The sequence below is a fragment of the Miniopterus natalensis genome, chromosome 3, assembly GCF_054644295.1.
Source record: "Miniopterus natalensis isolate mMinNat1 chromosome 3, mMinNat1.hap1, whole genome shotgun sequence".
Lineage (NCBI taxonomy): Eukaryota > Metazoa > Chordata > Mammalia > Chiroptera > Miniopteridae > Miniopterus > Miniopterus natalensis.
This window is the reverse complement of record NC_142083.1, coordinates 94,658,836-94,679,441: the sequence shown is the minus strand read 5'-3', so window position 1 is coordinate 94,679,441 and position 20,606 is coordinate 94,658,836. Positions and strand designations below refer to the sequence as shown.

Genomic DNA, 20,606 nt, shown 5'->3' with positions numbered 1-20,606 from the left:
GGAGGACCCAGGGCCGAGCCAGAGAGAAAGCTGAGAAAAGGAGGTGGGAGAAAAGGGTGGGGCTCCCCTGAAAGAAGCTGTCAGCTCAAGCTTGGGGCTAGTGTTGTGGAGACCCACAAACAAGCTGAGATCCCTAGGTGGGCCCATGTCCCCGATGGGCCCACAGCTCCTCTAGCTCGGCTCTAGAGCCAGGACACACACAAACCTGAGGGCTGGCGGCAATTCCCAGCAGCTGAGAGACTACTTCACAGAGGAATGAGCCCCGTGTCAGCACCTCGTCCAGCTGTCCCCAGGCACCCTGGCCTGCCTGGCAGCCACCGCCGCATCAGGGCAATTGTCTCTGACGTGCCTTTGCAGCTGTCTCTGGCACCCATAAGAACCCAGCTTGGGCCCGAATCTAATCGTGCACCCTTCATTTACCCTAATTTTTCATGTCTTGACATCTGTTGATGGGAGGGCAGGACCCACTGGCACTAACATCTGTCACTTTCTCTGGAGGGGTGATCAGTTTGGGCCTGTCCCACCATGACTGTCCAGTGGCCAAAACTCTCTGGTAAGGCTGGCAGGTGCGGGTGAATTGGGCAAGCAGGTGCTGGGCCATTTGCTGGTTGTCCTGGAACCGTGACTCACTCACAGACGGCTGTTCTGCTTGGCTCACCCAGCTCTTCTGCTGGCACCCGAAGCTCCAGGCCCTGAGCATTGCTCTGCCTGTAACCCAGAGGATGTGGCCCTGTGTGGCCCGGTGAGCTGATGAGCCATGATTGCTTGGCAGAGTAGAAAGCAAAAAATCCCAATTCTCTGGTTGGAGAGCTCTGTGGGGTAAAAGCACGTGTAGTTAAAATTTTCTTTTTTCTTAGAATCACATTTTGAACTGGAGGTAATCTTGGGAATTGCCTAGGCCAGTGGTTACTAATAGGAGGCCCCTGAGCTGAATCCTGCCCACAGAGATGTATCAGTTATTGATTGCTACAATAACGCTGTCTAAAAAAAATCACAGTCCTGTGTCAGCCAGCAGTGCTACCCATCCAAGCTGGGCTCCGACATGCATCTGTGCTCAGCTGAGGTCTGGGTGGCAGCTGGGCCCTGGCTGGCCGTTGGGATGACCAGGACCTCTCTCTAGCTGTCCATAGGCCCCACCACTTCTTACAACTTCCTCTGCAGCAGCTTCCACATCCCCTCTCTGCCTGGTTCCTGATGCCACTTAAGTCCAAGACCCCTGATTTGGCCCAAACCTCTTATTTCATGGTGGGGGAGGGGAGCTGAGGGGAAGCTTGTGCCCAACACCATCCATCACCTGGTCTTCCCTTCCTGTGACCCTCCCCCAGTGATTAAAGCACACAACCCATTTCTGGAGAGTGGGCGGCCTTCCTGTTACATGTGCTCCTTGAAGACATGCCCAGATGGGCCCACCCGCAGATGATAATGGGTTCACAAGCGCAGAAAATACAACAAACACCAGGTGTTGGCCACTGCATGCCTGGCATCCTACATACATCAACCCACACAGGCCCAGTGGTGCCCCTCAGGACAGGCACTGCCCAGAGTGACCCCTTAACTCGCCCAAAGTCAAAGGGCCACAGAGGACAACAGCAGGTCCCGTGACCTTAAACACTCTCCTTTCCAGAACCTCAATGCCTTCTTGGGGGAGCCTACAACTCCCTCCTACCTCTTTCCACACCCCAAGGGCAGTTGGCAGCCCCAAATGACAAACCATTCTGCGGTTCCTCCTCTTATATTTCATAGAATGCTTTGTCAGCCTGAGCTTCTGCAGGGCAGGGCCCTGTGGGTCATCACCCTCTGTCCAGCACGCATGCAGGCCTGGCATGGTGTAGCTCCAGAATTGTTTATGGGAAAAGCTACAGAAAACACTCTCCAGGATCTCATGTCACGGACCCATGAAGTGTCTGCATGAGGTGCTTTCTCTCAGGATGGTCATACATGATGAAAGTCACCAGAAATGTGCTTCTAACCCCCTCAGGTTGTATATCATTACTTCCAAGGAACACTCAAGAACTTTCAGTTCATTTATGCAGACCACCTCTGCAAAGCCCACTCAGTGCCTGTCGAAGGAGAGGCTATGGACCCTCAGCCATTAGGAAGCCCCAATGTAACTGCCCTTGAGGTCCCAGCTACCTCCTCTGATGACCAGTGAGGGATGTAGCCTAGACAATGGGTGCTCCTGCTCTCGCCTGACCAGGGAGCCAGTTTCTTCTCAAACTGACATTGGAGGTGACTAGGTGGGAACTGCCAATTTGAGCAGCAAAGCTGGAGCATATTCCGCAGTCCTCAGGTCCTGGAGGACAAGGGTGGGTGGCTGCTGGGTCCTATCTACTCATGCCACTCCCCACAAGGAAGGGGACATGAGGATTTGCAGTCGAGAGAGCTGGGGTCTGCACTAGTCAGCTCTCTTTGCCAGGCCCTGACAGACCAACGCAAAGGGGACCTGACAATTTCCCGCACCTCTGTTCCTAATCTAGAGCCTAGGGAGGCAAAGCTTTGCCACGCTGTCGTTGAGCCTTCCAGATGCCAGCTTCTTCAACAGCTCAACTGCCTCACTTTGCAGAGGGACCATGCAGCTTCCTTCCACTTTACCCAATGTTCCTGAGGGCATCTTAATTAAACCCTCCTTCACCATATTCAGGAAAAGAAATACCTGGGAGACAGCAGAAATCTTTTGACAGGTGTGTTTCCATTTGCCTGTGGTATTAATGGGTCTCTGGAACCTTCTGTCTGGTAGAGGCAGTCGGGGCACCTTACTCAGAAAGAGTGTTTTTCTCTGTGGTGTGTTTACCTCCATCCCCCACATACTTTTCCCAGTCACACTTGACACAGGGCCCCACTTCAGAGGGGTTCACATTTGGACATCCTGAACAAGAAGCCTCATCCAATCTGAAAACTGAGCTTGGAAGGACTAGCACAGCTCTCAGCACCTATTTGGGTTCAGAATACTGATTTTCTAGAGTTGACTTTGATGTCCTGGCTGCCCTCCTGCACTTGGGCTGAGAAAGCCTCTCCTGACCCTTGTGGCTTCTCAGAGTTCAATACCCAGAAGACAGAGGAGCTTGACACACAGGCCTAGAGGCCCAAGGGAGGGCGAAGGGCAGAGGTCCAGGAGGTGAAAGCCCAGAATGAGAATGGGATCCAAAGGAGTGAGGATCTGGAATGCGGCTGGATCTGGGGGTCCTGGGAAGTGAGGGTTAGAAATGGGGCTGGGGTACAGGACAGTGAGTGCCTGGGGTAGGTGCTGGAGTCCAGGGATCCAGGAGTCTGGTGTCCTGTAGAGCTCTTCTGCATGGACAAGGAATGGAATTTATCGGCTTATGGGATGGAAACATCCAGGGGAAGGCATAGTCTGATTCTGAGTTTCTAACACTTTAGCAGACTCAGTTTCCTTAGTAGAAGATGCTGCTGGGGCCTGGCCTTGACCCCTGGTGCTCTCTTTACTGACGGAGGGCTGCATGTTGAGATCCCCATGACCCTGCCTGATGATGTTTTTTGGCTGCAGAAGCACCCTCTGTTTGCCATCAAAGAGATGTCATGCTGAGACCTAATGGCTGCTGGTGGGGTCAGTGGTCACAACCTGGGGAGAGATGAATGGGCACAGCCAGAGACTCGGTGACTGCTCTCAGCAGGGGTGAGTAGAAGCCAGAGCTGAGACCACAGCTGTTCCAGACATATCTGCACACCCACATGACACCAGGCAATCACATTGGGGGTCACTTCCCAAGCATGGGACCAGCGCCCATCACAGGCTGGCCCAGAACACCCTGGTCCTACAGGCAGAGGGGAGGAATCCAGGCATGACCTTCGTGTCCTCTGAAAACAAGGAAGGGTGAGGGACACGACCAGTTCCCAAGCGGACATCAGCCCAACCCAAGGGCCAGCTTTGAGCCCAAACCAGAACTTCCATGCCAGCTGGCAAACTAAGTCGAGGAGGGGGTTTCAGTAAAAGCTTGGCCCAGAGCTCTGAGTCTGTTACAGGGGACACTTGACTCCTGTCACCGCTGTGAGCCCCTCTCCTCTTTTTGGAGACTCAGGAGGGCAGGATGAGGCTTCCATGATGGAGCTGCTGTTCAGAGCCACTAGCCCATCTCTGCCCTGGACATTTGCTTTCTGCGGATCAGTCAGTAATTAAGAGCACCAATTAATCTCCGAGGCTGAGCCAGGGTTTTCAGGATGTGATGCTGAGCTCCTCAGGCTGGCTCATAGATAGGCTCAGGCCAGGACTGCAGACACAGGCGACGTGCTGGCATTGGGGCTCACGGGCCCAAGTAGCCTGCCCCCAACACCTTTCTCTTAAAGACTGTAAAAACTATCAACATGGCCTCCCCGACTGTCCAAGAGCAGGGCCAGGCAGAGGATGGGAAGGGCAATGCAAGGAGTGACAGCAAGGCACCCTCCTCCATGGTGGCATTTAGCCCTTAGCAGTCCCTTCCTTCCTGCTCAGCCTCTCCAGTGCCCAGCACAGATGGGCTTCCTGATAAGACATGGGTAGAGAGGGTTGGGGGGCTGTCTCTGTGCCTGGAAGAGGTTTCCTAGAGCTCTCCAGGTCAAGATTGGCCAGGCCCCAGGTCTCATATGCATAGGGGGTGCTTCCAGCACACCTCCTTCTTTGCAGGTGCCCCGGGGCCTCTAAGAGGCTGCATGGGTACATCAGCTTTCCCACGCTCCAGGGTCCAGACTTAGCCAATCAGATCATTTCCCTGGAACCACAAAACCCACTAAATGAAGGTGAGGTCAAGTGGAGTGGGTCAGGTGGGGGCAGGAAGGAAAAGCTGAGAAGGGGAGGCCAGGAGGTGGATTGAGAGGAGGCTCAAAGAGGTGTCCCTCAAATTTTAAGTCACTGTGGCCTCCCTATTCTCCAATACCCTGTGCTTTCTGCTGCCTCAGGGCCTTTGCATATAACCCCACACCCACCCAGGAAGTGCTCTTTCCTTTCTCTCTGAGAAATTGGAAGCTTCAGGTCTTAGCTTAATTGTCACCTCCTCAAAGCCACCTTCCTGGACCCCCACCCCATGTGGTGAGTGTTTTGGCCCCTTGGTGTGTCTGCTGTTAGCCCCCTCCTCAACTCTAGCACCTTCTGGACAGGAACTGTGCACTGTGGTTTCTGTGCTGTGCTGCCCAGAAGAGCCCCTGGCTTCATCAATACTGGTGAACACAAGAACCAAAGGCAACCAGCTCTTTCTCTGAAGGCTACATCCTGGTTTCCATTCAGGGCACACCTAGTGGCTGAAGACATGAACCAAAGTGGTGTGGCATGTGTGGCCCCTCGGGTCAGCAGCCCATCCTGGAGTGTGGGGGCTGCACCCTGAGTGCTACCCTCTTGAAAGTACACACATTCGCTCTCAGTGGCCTAGGCCAAGCCCTGGTGGGGAGTTGCCCCTCCCCACCCATTCCATTGGATGGGTGGCCAGCACATATACAACAGAGGCTGCCCACTAGCAGCCCCTCATCAGTCCCAGGGTGGTCAATGCAGCCCTGTAGGGCCTAGGACCACACATGCCACACCACTGTGTGACCTAGGTCTAGCACTGGACTCCCCCAGTTCAGCCTGTTTCCCTCCAAGGGTCCTAGAAGTCACTTGTCTGTGTCTTAGGCACTCGGGCGTGGCTGTGTGATGCCCCTGGGTAGTGGGTGGGGAGCAGGGAGAAGCTGCCTTGCCTGGCACATGCAAGCAGCCCGTGCCTCATTTTCCTGAGAGCTCTTCTTGAAAACCCAGAGGCCATACTGGGTGCAGGAAGGGGGTGGGATCTGCTCCACAGGGGCAGGACAGTTTGGGCCAGGTCTGCCATCCATGTCCCCTACCCTTAAACCCTTTCACTTGCATGGGTCCGTCCAGTGGATGCCCCCAGGCAGCTCCCACTTCAGCCTTCCTTCAGTGTTCTCTCACTGCAGAGTGGGGACCTGTAGTGGAAGGCAGGACCTCCAAAGGAGAGACACTGCAGGCAGCAGGGAAGGGTGTTCCTTGGCAGGTCACCCAGCAAAAGGAGGCAGGTGGCAGGAAGGCAGGCAAGAGGAGGACCACTCTGGAGATCAGCTCTCCCCCTGCCATCAGGTGAGGGTTTCCCAGCACACCTTCACCATAAAGAGCAAATGCTGCCCCCACCCCCTGGGCCATTTTCCCCTTAGGTGAAAAATGGGGCTCACTGACCTTTGGCACGAGGGTTAGTCCATGAACAAATACAAGAGAACCTTCCAATCACCCGCAGGTGGCAGGAATCCTGCGCCAAGCATTCCAGATGCAAGGGCATGCAAGGCTGCAGGACCGGACCGACCTCGCAGTGAGGCAAGGGGCGGTAAGGACGGTCGGGACCGACCGGCTCTAAGCTCTAAGCGCCGCAGCTCCGTTTCTAAAGAATTCACAGCGCCGGCGGGGGCAGAGCCGCTGGGTGCACGGTCTCCTGCGCCCGGGCGAGGGCCGGAGGCGCGTCCTGCGCGTTCAGAGGAGCTGTGTCTTCCCCAGGGTTGGTAAAGGTGCGGCGGGAAGGCTTCGGCACCACCCGCAGACTTTCAATTTGAAGTTTCCTGGTGACAGACCAGCCCCTTCTGCAGCCAGAGAATCGGCGTCGCTCGGTTCCAAAGGCTATCGCCCAGGCGTCCGTGACTCGGCGGGAGGCGCGCAGCTGGAGAGCCCGGCGCCCTTGCTTAGGGTCACCCGGGGCTCCCGGGCCACAAGCTCGGAGGCACCCGACGGGGAGGCTCTACGCGGCCAGTCTGTCGCCTCCCGGAGGGTTTGGCGAAAGAATCCGTGCCGCCCTTGGGGACCGTCGAGCCCAAGGCGGGGACTCGGAGCCGCGGCCCGTCGCTTGCCTCGGGGGGAATGTCCCTTTCCCGACCCCACTGCCCCCACTAGGGCGGGCACACTCCGCCCACCTCCCCTCCTCGGCGGGTGCGCCTGCAGCCTCCACTCCAGGAGCCCGGAGCGCCCTCCGCCTCCACCGGACCACCCAGGACCGCCCCGCCGGACAGCCTCCTCGCCCCCACCCCCAGGGTCACGCCCGGAAGGCCCTGGGCCCCCGCGTCCGGCCGAGCCATCCGCCGGCCAGCCCCAGGGACTCAACAGCTAGGGTCAGCCCAAGCCCCGCCCAGCGCCCCCGCCTCCCCATCCCTCGACCCCCCGGCTGCCGGGGCTCCTGGGACCGCACCCCCGCCGCTCTTTCCAAGCCCGTACCCGTATGGGGCGGGGCGCCTGGGATCACCCCGCTCGGAGCCGCGGCTCCTGGGTGCGGGTTAACTGAACGAGCGCCGCTCGCAGGCTCGGGGCGCGCTGGAGGCTTCGGCGAGTCTCGCTGGCCCTGCGGGCGGGGAGCCCGGCTCTGGGACTGGCGGCCGAGCCGAGCCGACCCTCCCCTGGGCCGCAGGCCGGCAGCAGCTGACTCCGGCGCCTCTGGGCTTGCGGGCGAGACCTCAGGGCTCGAGACCGTCGGGGGGGGGGGGACCCGCCTACTTTCGGAGCTGGATACCCGAGGCTGGGCAACTGGGCCTGGGGTGGGGTGCATAGAAGCCGCTCCGCGCCTGCTGAAGGGAGCTGGGCGGCGAGCCCCTGTGGCGTGCAGAGCGCCCGGAGCGCCCCACCGTTCCCCACCTCTGACCCTCTTTTCCTTATTGCTCCTCCTGGAAGGAGGCCCCGCGGCGGTGGGGGGCGATCCGGCGGGCGGGTGCACTGCCCGGGCTCCGGTCCTCGGCTGGGGTGCGCACCGTGCCCCACGTGGTGCAGGGCCGGGCGGGGCGCGCGGGGGCGCAGCGGGAATCAAGGCGCTTTCTTTAAGGTGGGGGGAGGGGCGGGGGCGTCCAAACTCCGCCCCTGGGGGCCGCGGGCCGCGCCAGCCGGCCAATGAAGAACCGGGAGGGGCGGGGCCTCTCGATTGCTGCTTAAAGAAACTTGTTGCAGGTCCCTCCGCGGGGACTGAGCTTTCGGCGGCAGAGGCGACGGCTGGAGGACCCGGGCGGCTGCGGCGGCGGGGACGCAGGTCGGGCCACCGCGCGGTGACCTCGGGTCCCAGAGCGGCCGCAGCGCAGCCGGGCGTCGGCCCCGGTGCGCATCCCCCGCGCGCGCCCCTCCGCGTGCGGCCCAGATGCTGGACATGAGCGAGCCCCGCGCCCAGCCGCCCTGCAGCCCGTCCGGCACCGCCAGCTCCATGTCGCACGTGGAGGACTCGGACTCGGACGCGCCGCCGTCGCCTTCGGGCTCCGAGGGCCTGGGCCGCACGGCGGGCGCGGGAGGCAGCGGCCGGGGGGACTCGGCCGAGGCGGCGGACGAACGCTTCCCAGCCTGCATTCGCGACGCCGTGTCGCAGGTGCTCAAGGGCTACGACTGGAGCCTGGTGCCCATGCCGGTGCGCGGCGGCGGCGGGGGCGCACTCAAGGCCAAACCGCACGTGAAGCGGCCCATGAACGCCTTCATGGTGTGGGCGCAGGCAGCTCGCCGAAAGCTGGCCGACCAGTACCCGCACCTGCACAACGCCGAGCTCAGCAAGACACTGGGCAAGCTGTGGCGGTGAGTGTCCCCGGTCCAGGGGCGGGGGCTGCCAGTGAGTCCTGGGGGGCTCGGGGCGGTGGCGCTATGCCCGGCCTCGGCCCTGCTCCCAGTGGCTGTTCCCAGGGCGAGCCCTAGTGGAAAAACACCCTCTGGCCGGCAAGGACCAGGCGCGGGCCCTCCGGGTGTGGGCCCACAGAGGGCAGCAGCAGGAGCGTGCCACCCTTACCACATTTCTGGAGCCTGGAACGGGAATAGCCTGCCTAAGGCGGTGGCTGGCATGCAGAGTTGGGGGGCCCCAGCTGTAGGTGGCCTGAGAGCCTGGAAGCCTATTCTTCCCCCAGGAGAAGCTGCCTGTGTCTGGGGGTGCTCCGCCTTGGAAAGGGCAGAGGGAGGGTCTGCTTCCTTGGCACCTTCTCCGCACAGCTGCACACTTTGGCATGGTGAGGCTGGTGGTTTTTGCAGAAAGTTGGACAGCAGCAGTGACAAAGTTGCCGCTCGGGACAGCCCATCCCACCAAACACTCTCTACTCGGGCTCAAAATGGACGGCTTTGGGTTCAGGGCACCGGGACACTGTTCTCTGCTCCTCACCTCATGAGTGTGGGCGATCGAAGCTTGCATGTTTGTCTTCTGTGCTCTTGTTCCTGTCCGTTCGGGGCACCGTGGACTTGTGCCTCTGTGCCCCAATGCCCTGTCCTGCAGGCAGTTAGAAGGGAGCTTCTGGAAGAGTCTGAGAGGCCAGTGTGTGTTCTGAGCCTCATTGAGAATCACTGAATTTTGCCAGAATTTTCTGGAGGTCTGGGAAGCCCAGCTGTCCGAGAAGTCCCACCTCAATTCCCAGAAAGCTCACTTTGTCCGTAGTGTATTCTCAGCTGGGTCCTGCCCTCCTCCCCCACCTGCCCATAAGGGAGGGGACAGTCAGAGGCTGGGCTGGGGGAGTCAGGAGGAAGGAGATGAGAGATCTGGGTCTTGTTACTGTTCCTTCTTTGACTTTATTGAACACACAGATTTCACCACCCAGGCGCCATGGCTCAAAGAGGGGGAGCACTGCCTAGTGCCTACTGAGGTGCGGGTGCACCCAAGCTTTCCTGGTCAGGGTTGTCCTGGCCCCCTTCTTGCACTTCATCTGGGGCACAGTCCAGCTCCCAGGCAGCGTGGGCACCGGTGCTAGCCTGGACGCCCTTGCCATCCTGATTGTACTCTTGGCTCCGCAGCTTGCTGAGTGAGAATGAGAAGCGCCCCTTCGTGGAGGAGGCGGAGCGGCTGCGGGTTCAGCACAAGAAGGACCACCCTGATTACAAGTACCAACCCCGCCGGAGGAAGAGCGTCAAGACAGGCCAGAGCGACTCCGACTCGGGCGCCGAACTGGGCCACCACCCAAGCGGTGCTGTGTACAAGACTGACACGGGCCTTGGCGACGTACACCACCACGGCGACCACACAGGTCAGCTCCTGGAGCCCCCAGTGTCTGAGAATCCCCAGTGGGAGAAGTGGGGGTTCTGGCCATGGCAGAGATGGGCAGTGGGGGAGTGAAAAGGGGCTCACTCCCAGGGCAGGCACTCACAAGATGACCAAACCTTCCCTGTATATCCCCCCAAAGCTCCCAAAGCTCCCGGTGGCAACTGCTTCTGATGCATACTCTATGTGGGGAGGGGGTACTCTGATTAGCCCCTCTGGGCTTGGAGGATCTCAAAGGTTGCCTAGTTGGCACCTTGTGACAGAGGGTTTTCTGTCCTACCCAAAGGCACCCCTGCCTCCCTGGGCCTTTTTGCTGGTTCTGACCCAGGACTCACTCCTGCTGCCAGCATGATTGTCAGCAGCCCAGCTTTAGGGTCCCACTGACCGAGGTGCAGTCTTGGCCTGCAAGCAGTCTCAGTCAAGCTGGCTAAAGTCATGAACAGGTTTTGTATGGATTGTGTTGCTGTTACGTGCACGGGCTAGGCACTCCTTGAACGCTTCTTAGACGTAGTTATCTCTTCTTTCTCCACTGTGGTTTTCAGTGGGGCCTCCTTGGTCCCAGGTCTTTCCACAGAGCAGTGCTTAACGGAATTTTCTCAGGCAAGGAGTGAGGTCTGGGTCTGGCTTTGCTGGAATTTCTGGGAAATGTACAGGAACAAAAAGCTGTTGATTCCTACCTGCGGCTGTTAGCAGGCTGGTTTTCCTCCCATGTGCATGTCGCCAGCCTGCCGGCCCTGCCAGCCCCACCCCCCGCCCCCACAGAAGGGGCATTCATCCCTGAAATGTGCTCTGACCCTAGGGCAGACCCACGGGCCACCCACCCCACCTACCACCCCCAAGACGGACCTGCACCAAGGGGGCAAGCAAGAGCTGAAGCTGGAAGGCCGCCGCCTGGTGGACAGTGGGCGCCAGAACATCGACTTCAGTAATGTGGACATCTCAGAGCTGAGCAGTGAGGTCATCGGCAACATGGACACCTTCGATGTCCACGAGTTTGACCAGTACCTGCCCCTCAATGGCCACTCTGCCCTGCCCACAGAGCCGGGCCAGCCTTCCACCTCTGGCTCCTACGGGGGTGCCTCCTACTCACACTCCGGGTCGGCGGGCATTGGAGCATCCCCTGTGTGGGCACACAAGGGAGCCCCATCGGCCTCTGCATCACCCACCGAAGCAGGTCCCCCTCGACCGCACATCAAGACCGAGCAGCTGAGCCCCGGCCACTATGGTGACCAATCGCACAGCTCTCCAGGCCGTACTGACTACAGCTCCTACAGTGCCCAGGCCAGTGTCACCACGGCCGCCTCTGCTGCAGCTGCCAGCTCCTTCACCAGCTCACAGTGCGACTACACCGACCTGCAGGCCCCCAACTACTACAACCCGTATGCTGGCTACCCGTCCAGCCTCTATCAGTATCCCTACTTCCACTCATCCCGCCGGCCCTATACCTCACCCCTGCTCAGCAGCCTCTCTGTGCCACCTGCTCACAGCCCCCCTAGTAACTGGGACCAGCCCGTGTACACCACCCTGACCAGACCCTGAAGGCACCGTGGTTGAGTGGAGAGGGCCGGCCTGGGCAGAGGAGAACCTTTATCTCTTCAAAGACAGAGCCTCTGAGGTCACCCTGGAGGTGTTGGTCATCGAGGTGAGAAGAGGCAGCCGTGTGTGCCCAGCTCCATCAAGTGCCTGCTGATGTGTGCAGGAAACCACCCGAGCCCCTTTGCTTTGCTTCGAGATCTCCAAACTTCTGTCAATGGACAAAGCCCTCTTTTCCTCCCCTCTCTCTGTGGTGACTGGCAACTCTGAAATGAAGGATAGCCACTGGGTCCCTTTTCTGCACAGACACCAGCGCCTTGGTTTTGCATCACAGTGGGTGCCAAACGGAGCCACGGTACAAAGGACAAAAGGAGGGAAGAGGCGACGGGTATCCAGGCCCCCTTCGTTCTGAGCTCCCGGCCAGCCTCAGCACCAAGAACTCCCAGGACCCATGGATGCCATTTCCACGGCGAAAGGGCACATCCACAGCCTTGGGGGTGCGTTCGGAGGAGCAGTTTGGCGGGGATGCATCCACAGGACCACCTTGGCAGGGATGAGTCTGCAGGAGCATCTCTTGGGACCAGCTTGTTAGATCTGAGGTGTTCCTTGTAGTTAGGGCTCTTCTGAGGAAGGTTTGGCTGTGATTAACACTTCTTTCTTTTTATTTTATTTTGTTTTAATTTTTATTTTTGAGACTCAAACGTGTTTGATTTGTTTTGAAAGCTGTTAAAATGTATTTATGTCCTGTATTATTTTATCTTTAATTAATGAAGTAATTTGTGCAGAGAGTAGAATTTAAGATAAAACGAAAGCCTGGGAGCTGAGGACTTGGGCCCGGAGGGCAGGTGGGGTTGGGACCCTCGATCTGGGCCTTTTGGAGCTGGGCTGCTGGGAGGCGCCAGGGAGGGCCTGAGCTCCAGGCTTCCGGGAGGCAGCTGGGACTGTGAGGGAGAAGGAATTTGCCTTGTAGTGTCTCTGATCAGGTTGGGGTGCTCCGGGCACCAGGTATTAACTTGAGGTTTAGGAGGCAGGGACATCATTGTGTTTCATCCCTGCCCACAACTGTGCTAAGTGGTAGAGACGGGAATTTCCTGGGATGTGGTGGCTTTAGAAACACATTAACCTTGGCTCCTAGGAACCAGGCGCCACCTCCAAGCTGTGAAACTAAAACCTTCACTAAGCGTTTTTAGATTCTTCGTTTTAGACGAATAATAATACCTGACTTACCTGTACTGCTTCCGCTGTACGCTCAGCTATGATAACTGCCAGTGTCATGGAAACTTGTGCCTTTAAACTTTGTAAATTTAAATACATTGAAGTTGCTTCTTTTTACTTTTTCTACTTTTCCTACCTTTTTTCTAGAAAAGTCTTTTGCATATCTCTTTCTGTGGGTGGGGGCGGGGAAGTACAACACTCATTTTTATGCAATCTATTTTTCAGTGTTGAGTTTGAACTTTTACTCTCACTTACCTGCTGTGTTTCACTACTTTCTGGCCAAGCCATGCTAACTTTTGTACAGATTGATTTGATGAAATTAAAAAAAAAAAAAATGCTTTCTATCTATGAGGGCAGCATTGTGTTTGTTGCTTTCCCTAAGCCTGGGCGATGTGGGGCTCCAAGGCCCAGGGGGCTCCCACTTTGAAGGCGCTTGGCCAAGGCAGAGGTGGGGCTCTTTGAGCCTCGGAGGACGTGGACAGTCAAAGCCCCTGGGCCCAGCCAGACCTCAACCGAAGGTGGAGACCCATCTCTATCCCAGGGGGGTGGCCAGACCACCGTCTCTCTTGGGCACTGTGTCTGAATTTGAACATGACAGCTATCAGGGAACTCCAGGAAGCTGGCGATACATCTTCCTTCCTGGGGGGCCTCCTCAGTAGGCAAAATGGGTCCAGATGGGCCAGATTCAGGGGCTGTGGTTTCTTCCCAGGCAAATCCCAAAGCGGGTTTCTGGGTGGCTGACGGCATTTTTCGGGCCCTGGCACAGGGCCAGGCTGGGAGCGGGATAAAAGCCGCCCTGCAGGAGCCAGGCAGGGTTGTCTGGTTGGCGGACAGTGTTTCTAGGGAGAAATGGTTGTGGGGAGTGACAGCGAGCAAGGGGCAGCCTCACCCCCTGGCTGGGCCTCCCCGGCACACGCGGCTGGTTCGGGGGCCTCTCAGGGCTAGGGGTAAGAGGAAGATTATGCTTCTCATGAGAACCCAGATACACTAGGCAGCTGCCTCTGCAATTTTAATGGGGTGGCCCAGGTAGGGGGGCATTCACCCCTTCCCCTTGCCTGTCCAGCCGCCTTCGTGGCTGCAGTCCAGGGCACGTCCCTCGCCCCATGCTGGGGAGCCACGTCCAGGGCCTGCCAAGAGTAGCGTTTGGGAAGAGCTGTCTGGATTTATGAGGGTTGGTGCGGTCCAGGGTGTGCCAAGCCTCCAGGGCAAGGTGGGGTATGGGAGGGCGCTACAGAAAGCCAGGCCCCTGGACTCCCTTGACTCTCACAGCCCTCTGCCTGCATGGAACTGGCCCAGCTCATCCTGTGCGCAGCCAAGGGCTGTCCAGGTCCATATGGCCCTCAGAGCTTGCCCGTTGACAACCCAAACGGAGGAACTCCAGCATCCAGCTCACTGATAGGGTGAGTGAGGCCGCCCCTTGGCTGCTCCGGGTTCGCTCAGGCCTTGCCAGGCTCCCGAGGGCTGGACGTTCTGCAGTTTTGTGTGGACTTGGCAGGGCTCCTGCGTGTTAACTCCTGGGGGCCTGGCCCTCCTTCCCACCAACCTCCACTGGTGTGAAAGCTTCATGGGTCCCGGATGAGCCTCCATGGGTTTCCTACCTCTGAGCTCATGAAACTTCAGGGAGACGAAGGACAGTTACCACTATCCTGGGAGGCCATGCCCCTGCCTGGACCTGAAGACGACATATGTGAACTTTTCTCCTGCCTGTCCCTGGCCCCCCTTCGTGGAGGCCTGGCTGCTGGCTTCACCTCTAGGAGCATTCTCAGGCACTCAAGGACCCTAGGAGTCATGAGGGTTCTTTGTCTCCCACAGTGACACTCTGAGGAGGGAGGCAAAGTGGGCACCCTGGGAGTCAGGACTTCTATGAGGAGTCCTGGGGCCTGCCCTGGCCCTTGGGCTGGTGAGGGTTTTTCAGGAGCTTCTGGTTGATAACATTATTTACAAGGCCAGCCTCGGCCCTGCCTTGCCCCAGGTCCGAGGGGTGTTTGCCCAAGCTTGTCCAGAGCCCTGTTCTCACTGAGAGCAGCCCATCCTGGGGATGGGCCAGTGGGAAAGTTCCTCATTTTTTATTTCCTCATGCAGAAAAGAGTGTGTTGCCTCTGATCTCAGCTGAAGAGAATGCCCTGTTCAGAGAGAAAGAGGAAACGGCGTTTATGATGCAGCCCTGCGTTGATAGTCTAGAAAAGCCCCTTCTGGTCCCAGGCACAATTGCTCTTCCTGGGACAATGTCAACTTTCGGGAGTGGATTTTCTGTTTGAACGTGAGTTCACGGCCAGCGTGGCTGTCCACTTTGGGGAGGCCTGCGTCCTCCCAGCAGCTGCCTGGGAGAGGCCCGTCACCCGCACTCACTAGGCCTGACCCAGGGGTCAGATTTGGGACACGCACAGCCTGCTTCTACTTTAGGCCACATTTAAGAGGACAACGCCCAGGATGAGTGTCACAGACTTGGGTGCTGGCCTGGTTTCTGGACCCCAATCTTTTCTCCTCAGTGCCTGGCCCAGGACAGAGGATCTTTGTGGACTCTGTCTCTGGCTGACCAGGTTTGCAGGGGCAGCTGTCCATTGGGCTGGGGAAATGTGTTTCCCAGTGGTGACATGACAGCCACCAGATACTAGATGAGCCCTCGCCACCTGTGTGGATGGCCACGTTGGACTCATTCCACCAAGCTTCGCGGAAAACCTGTGTCAATGAGGACCCAGTCTCAGAGCCACAGAGTCAGCATTGCCAAATCCCCCACTCTCACTGGAGGACAGTGTGGACCCCAAGACAGGGAGACTGGCTGCCCACCTCAGGCACTCAGGCCAAGGAATCATTCCGAGGGAAGGAGACTATAGATGTATGGGGCCCCCAAACATGGCCTCACCCGGGACCCTGCTCCCTGGAACCTGCTCTGTAGCCCTGACCCATCCTGAGGACACGGCAGCGGCCGAGCTGACCAATGCACGTGAGGGGGCTGTGCCTCCAAACCACCTGCAGCCCCTGGTCAGGACATGCTTGGGAGCTGCAGGGACCCACCCTGGTCCCTGTCACTTTGGGAACCCCTACATTCCGAGTTGGCCAGGAAAGGGAGGAACATCATTTCGGAGGCTTTGTGTCCTAATGCCTCCTGCTTCCTGTCTCACCCTGGTAGAAGCCTCCCTACTTTGGGGGTCTCCTGTATCCTGGACAGAGCAGGTCTGCAGATGACATCTTCCCAGGATGGGGCTGTGGGGACCCTGGGGCTCACTTGGGGCTACAGGAGGAAAGTCGGAGAGGGAAGGGGAAAAAGGGGGAGATGCCCTGGGGCTTGGGTCCTACCTTCACGTGAGGCCCATCTGGAGCAGAGAGGGGCCAAGGCCTGGTGCTGAGGGCTGCTGTGTCTTGTTTCGTCCAGCTGTCTTTGGGGCACCTGGCTTTCCTCGGAGAGCTTGGTTTTCCCATCTGTGAGATGAGAATGTCCCTCACCCCAGTGTTGGGGGTACTCAGTGAGGTTAGGACCTGCTGTGACTGAGCACTTTGCCCCTACTCCCGAGACTGACTATAGGTGGTATTATTACCTCCAATCACAGGATGCTTCTCTTTGCCCATTTGCAAAACAGGGTGAATTTGCTGATAAGAAAATTAAGTAAAAGTGAAACAGGACTTGATACCACCTCTCTCCATCTCTGCCTCTGGGATCCTGCTGCTGCACTGAGATGGCCTCCAGGCTCCCCCACAGGAAGGCTGATTGAGCCAGTGGTTGGAAGCTCTGCCACTTGCCAGTTTACCAATCTGTGCTTCAGTTTTCCCCATGACCATGTGATGGCGATGGCTTTGCCAAGGTGCCCAGAGGATTAACCAGGTGTGGCCGAGGCCAGCACATAGACACACATGACAGGCACCTTCCTGCTCCATCCTGCTGGCAGACTCGTCCCTGGACTCCTGGGAATTTCACTCCTCTCCCCTTTTCTCCCCAAGACTCACAGTGACTTGTTGGCTTGGCTCCCTTTAGCTCAGCCTTGGAATGGCTGCTGGAGGGGCTCAGGTAGCCTCTCTGCCTCCCCTGCCCCGGCTAGGCTGTGCCCAGCAGGGTCCTGTGTGCGTGTACAGAAGCCTTCTCTGCACCTCTCAGCTCTCTCTAGTCCCTGTCTGTCCCAGAGGGCTGGGGCCAGACCCTGGCCTCCTCCAGCTGCTGCTGCCATGGGAGACGCTTCACCAACCAGCTCAGGAGGCTTCCCAACCAGCTCAGGTCAGGTTCCTCCCTGAGCACCAGCAGCTGTAGGAGCCCCACTCACCCAGTCCCCAGAGGCTGAGGCAGGCTGGCACCCCAAGCCAGGATCCTGCAAAGGGTTAAGGGGCGCGAGGCCTGGCAGGGCAGAGCAGCCATGCTGGTACAGGGCCAAGAGCTCCAGGGAAGGCGCTGCATTTTAATGAATCACTATTGCCGGGAGGCCTTTGTCTTTCTTTATCCGGTGCACAATAAAAGAATTAATTAGACAGAAAATGGCAGGGCAAGGAACTGACAAGTCATTAAGGGCTGCTGAATGACCGATGAGATGCACGCTGGGGTGGATTTCAGCTCCGGAATGATAATAGCTGGCCGGGTGCTTTGTATGCGCAACCAGAGGCCTCTGTGCGGGCATTGTGGGCACTGACATTGTGGCCAGCCTGAGCGCACCAGCGCCAGCGTGACTTTCAAAGGCAAAGTGGGCAGTGGGAATCGTCCGACAGAATCGGGGTATTAATTTTTGTGGGCAGACACAGCAGTAAATATTTAGGTGCAGAAGGGACTTTGGGTAAGGGTTCTGACCCTTGAACTCCAGTTCCCAGCTCGGGGGACAGAGGCCAGCAGTGGGAGTGCTACCCACACTGTGAGAAGCAGAAGACGGGGGAGGGGAGGAGGGGAAGAGGGGAGAAGGCAGAGGGGGAGAGAGGTGGAGAGGAGAGGAAAGAAGAGAAAGGTGAGGAGAGGAGAAAGGAAAAAAGAGAGAAAGGGGCCATGGGGAGGAGAGAGGAGGAGGCAGGAGAGGAGGGAAGTGGAGAGGAATTTTGAAGACTTAGAAGGAACTTCTCAGGGCTAGGCCCCTCCCTCCTTAGCTCCTGCTGTCATGGTTATTTAGACTTCACCAGGAAAAAGTGCCACCCACAGATCCGGTTCTCCCACTCAGAGGGGCCTGTGAATTGGGAGTACATGGTGAGGCCCACTACCCACGGCTTCTGGACTGTGGGAGGCTCAGCTTGTCCCATCCCTATGACCCTGCAGCACCCTGGGGGCAGGATTTGAAACTTGCCTGGAGCCCTGGCTTCCTGTTTCCTGCAGCTTTGAGTCTTACCCTTTCCCTCCTGTGGGTGTTGTCTCAAAGATAGGGACGTGTGTGTGTGTGTGTGTGTGTGTGTGTGTGTGTGTGTGAAATCCAAGGCAGGTTTGGGAGAGGGGTCTCTCCTGCCCTGGGTGTGTCAACCGGTCAGTCATCAACCCTTTCAGGGCTGGATGTTGAGGGACAAATGGCACCACTGGGACACCTTGCAGAGCCTGTTCCTGGACTTGAACCCAGGCTAAGTGTCCCAGGCATTGCTTCTGGGCTCCTGAGGCCCTCATGGGGATTGGGCTGCTCTGTGCAGAGGACTTCCCACGTGCAGGCAGAGGGCAAGTGCTGGGTGCCCCTCTTGGAGGCTCCACCCCAGTCAGGGATGCACAGAAAAGAGACCACACCTGTTTCCAGATAACAAGTGCCCTGTTGGGTGGCAGGGCATCCGGACACCATGGAGAAGTATGCTCAGTGCTTTTGCAATTCGCCATCCACAGCTGTGTGTGTGTGTGTGTGTGTGTGTCCCTTCTCAAACACTGAGGCAGGCCTGGATACACTGGGTATTACCCCTGAAGAGGGGAGCCTCCCTTCCCTTCTCCCTCATACCCTGGGGTCACTCAGCCCTCTGAGGAACTTGTCCACTAGAGGAGCAGGGAGGGACTAAGGTGGATAAGAGTCCTGGTGGCCCTGGCTCTAGATACCCAAGTCTTCTACCTTTTCCCAATTAGGGAGAGGGGTGTCAGGCAGGGAAAATTCACCCTGAGGCATGGTGCCTGGTGTCTGGGAACTTGGGCTCTCAGGGTGCATGGACGTGGACAAGTTACTGGGCTCTCTGACCTCAGTGGTCCATCTGTGAAATGGGAAGAACATGCCTATCTTCCCAGGAACGGTGTCAGGGACACAGATGCATGTGGGCAGGTGCTGAGCTGAGGATTTGGACGCCAGGCCTGGACCTGGCCACCATGACTGCCAGCTGGTGGGAGCTGCAGGGATACCAGGCCACCTGAGCAGGAAGTGCTGGCTGGAGTATTTCCTCCCATGAACACCAGCCCCAGCCCCACTGCGGGCAAATGGATGTCACAGGCTCAGCCAGCCGAGATGAGTGGGGTTCTCATCGTTTCAGGAATGCAAGCAGTGTCGGGAGTTAGCGGACCCTGTCGCTGGAGGAAGACAAGCTGGAGCTGCTGGGAGGTGGGCGTCCTGCTCTCATCTGGTAGCAAAGTAATTTTCTTGCAAAGTAGGGATGCAGCCAGCTTGGTGGCTTTGGAAAGGAGACAAATCACATCTCAATTTATAATGGGGTCACAGGATCCTGGCTCCTGCCTCCCATTCCGCACACCCCAGTGTGAGGTGGGCGGCTGACTGTCTTCTCAAGGGTGCCCGTCACCTGTTCCTCCCATTTGCGAGCTAATTCCACAGGGTCCGTGGGCGGTGGGGCGCAGCAGATCCGGAGTGTGGGCATGTCTACTCCCTGCTTTTTGCAGAACAGTCCCAGCAGAGGCTCATTTGCATGAAGACCCTGGAGACTCCTCAAGGAGAGTCCCCAACAAGAACCCTCTTTTATTCTGAGTCTCTGAAACTCAAGTCTGCAAAATGCACCATGCAGTCCCCTAGCCTTGGCTCCCCTGACACAGTGTCAGGAGGGTCCCAGCTAGAGGCAGCTCCCATGGTTCCTGTTGATCACACCCTCTGGGCATATCGCGGGAGGCTCAGACACAGCTTACCTGTCTGGGAAATGGGCACCTAGGGGCTATCTGTCTGGGGCCCTCAGAGGGGCTAGGGAGTCAACCCGAAAGGAGAAGGCAGCTTTTCCAGTGGGTGGCCAAGTGCTCAGTTTAAATGAGAAGAGGCTTGGGCCTCGAGGAGCCTGAGCAACAGGATTAAAATGGTAGGCGCCACATGCAGCCATGGGGTGGAGAAGCCAGGGGGATGAGTGCTGGGGCCGTGCTCTGAGGCTGGGGTGACTCCCGGGGAAGACCTCATGAAATGGAGGGCATGTGAACCCAATGGCCCCGCTAGCACCTCAGTTATTACCCAGAGACCTTGCCCCTCGGAGGCACACACAGGAGGCTCCGAGCTCTAGAGCCCTGGGGAGTTCAGGGGCCACCCTGGGGGAAGTCTGAGGCTCCTTGTAGCGGTTGGAAACATGCACTACCAGCTATGGGTACTGGCTCCTGGGTGGGTGCTGAGCTGGACGGAGCCTGTGAGCAGCAGGGCACTGTGTGTGCAAATGGCTGGTTCTCCAAAGAGACAGCCCTGGGAAGAGCTGAGGCGCCCTGGACTGGTGCTGTGGGGAGTAGGTAGAGGAGACGCCAGGGAGGGAAAATACTAAGGAGGTAATAAGAAAATACTAAGGAGGTTGGGGGGCCCAGGATGGTCAGAGCAGCACCCAGCTCTCTGCATCCAAGATTGACAAGAAAGACGAGAGCTAAGCAGGACTCCAGCTGGCCTGGGTGGGAGCAAGCCAGCATGGGCACTTGAGACCAGTGGGACTGGAGTGGATCATATACTTGTCTCCAGCATGGGAAAGACAGAGTGGGCCCCAGTTGACCTTCCTGGAAGTTGCTGTTGTAAAGGACATCTCTCCTCCTGGAGGAAGGGGCAGGTGATGCCTACTGCCTCATGTCCCTAGGTGGCCTTAGTCCCAAACATGCCT

The 20,606-nt window shown here is 58.0% G+C and overlaps 1 protein-coding gene across 1 annotated transcript; it reads left to right on the top strand.

Moving 5' to 3' along the window:
* Nucleotides 1-7,969: 7,969 nt before the first annotated feature.
* Nucleotides 7,970-13,031, top strand: SOX8 (SRY-box transcription factor 8). Its single transcript, XM_016207998.2, has 3 exons — nucleotides 7,970-8,497; nucleotides 9,692-9,921; nucleotides 10,735-13,031. Exons 1-3 carry the CDS (start codon nucleotides 8,076-8,078, stop codon nucleotides 11,472-11,474), a joined length of 1,392 nt encoding a protein of 463 aa, XP_016063484.2. The 5' UTR covers nucleotides 7,970-8,075; the 3' UTR covers nucleotides 11,475-13,031.
* Nucleotides 13,032-20,606: the final 7,575 nt, after the last annotated feature.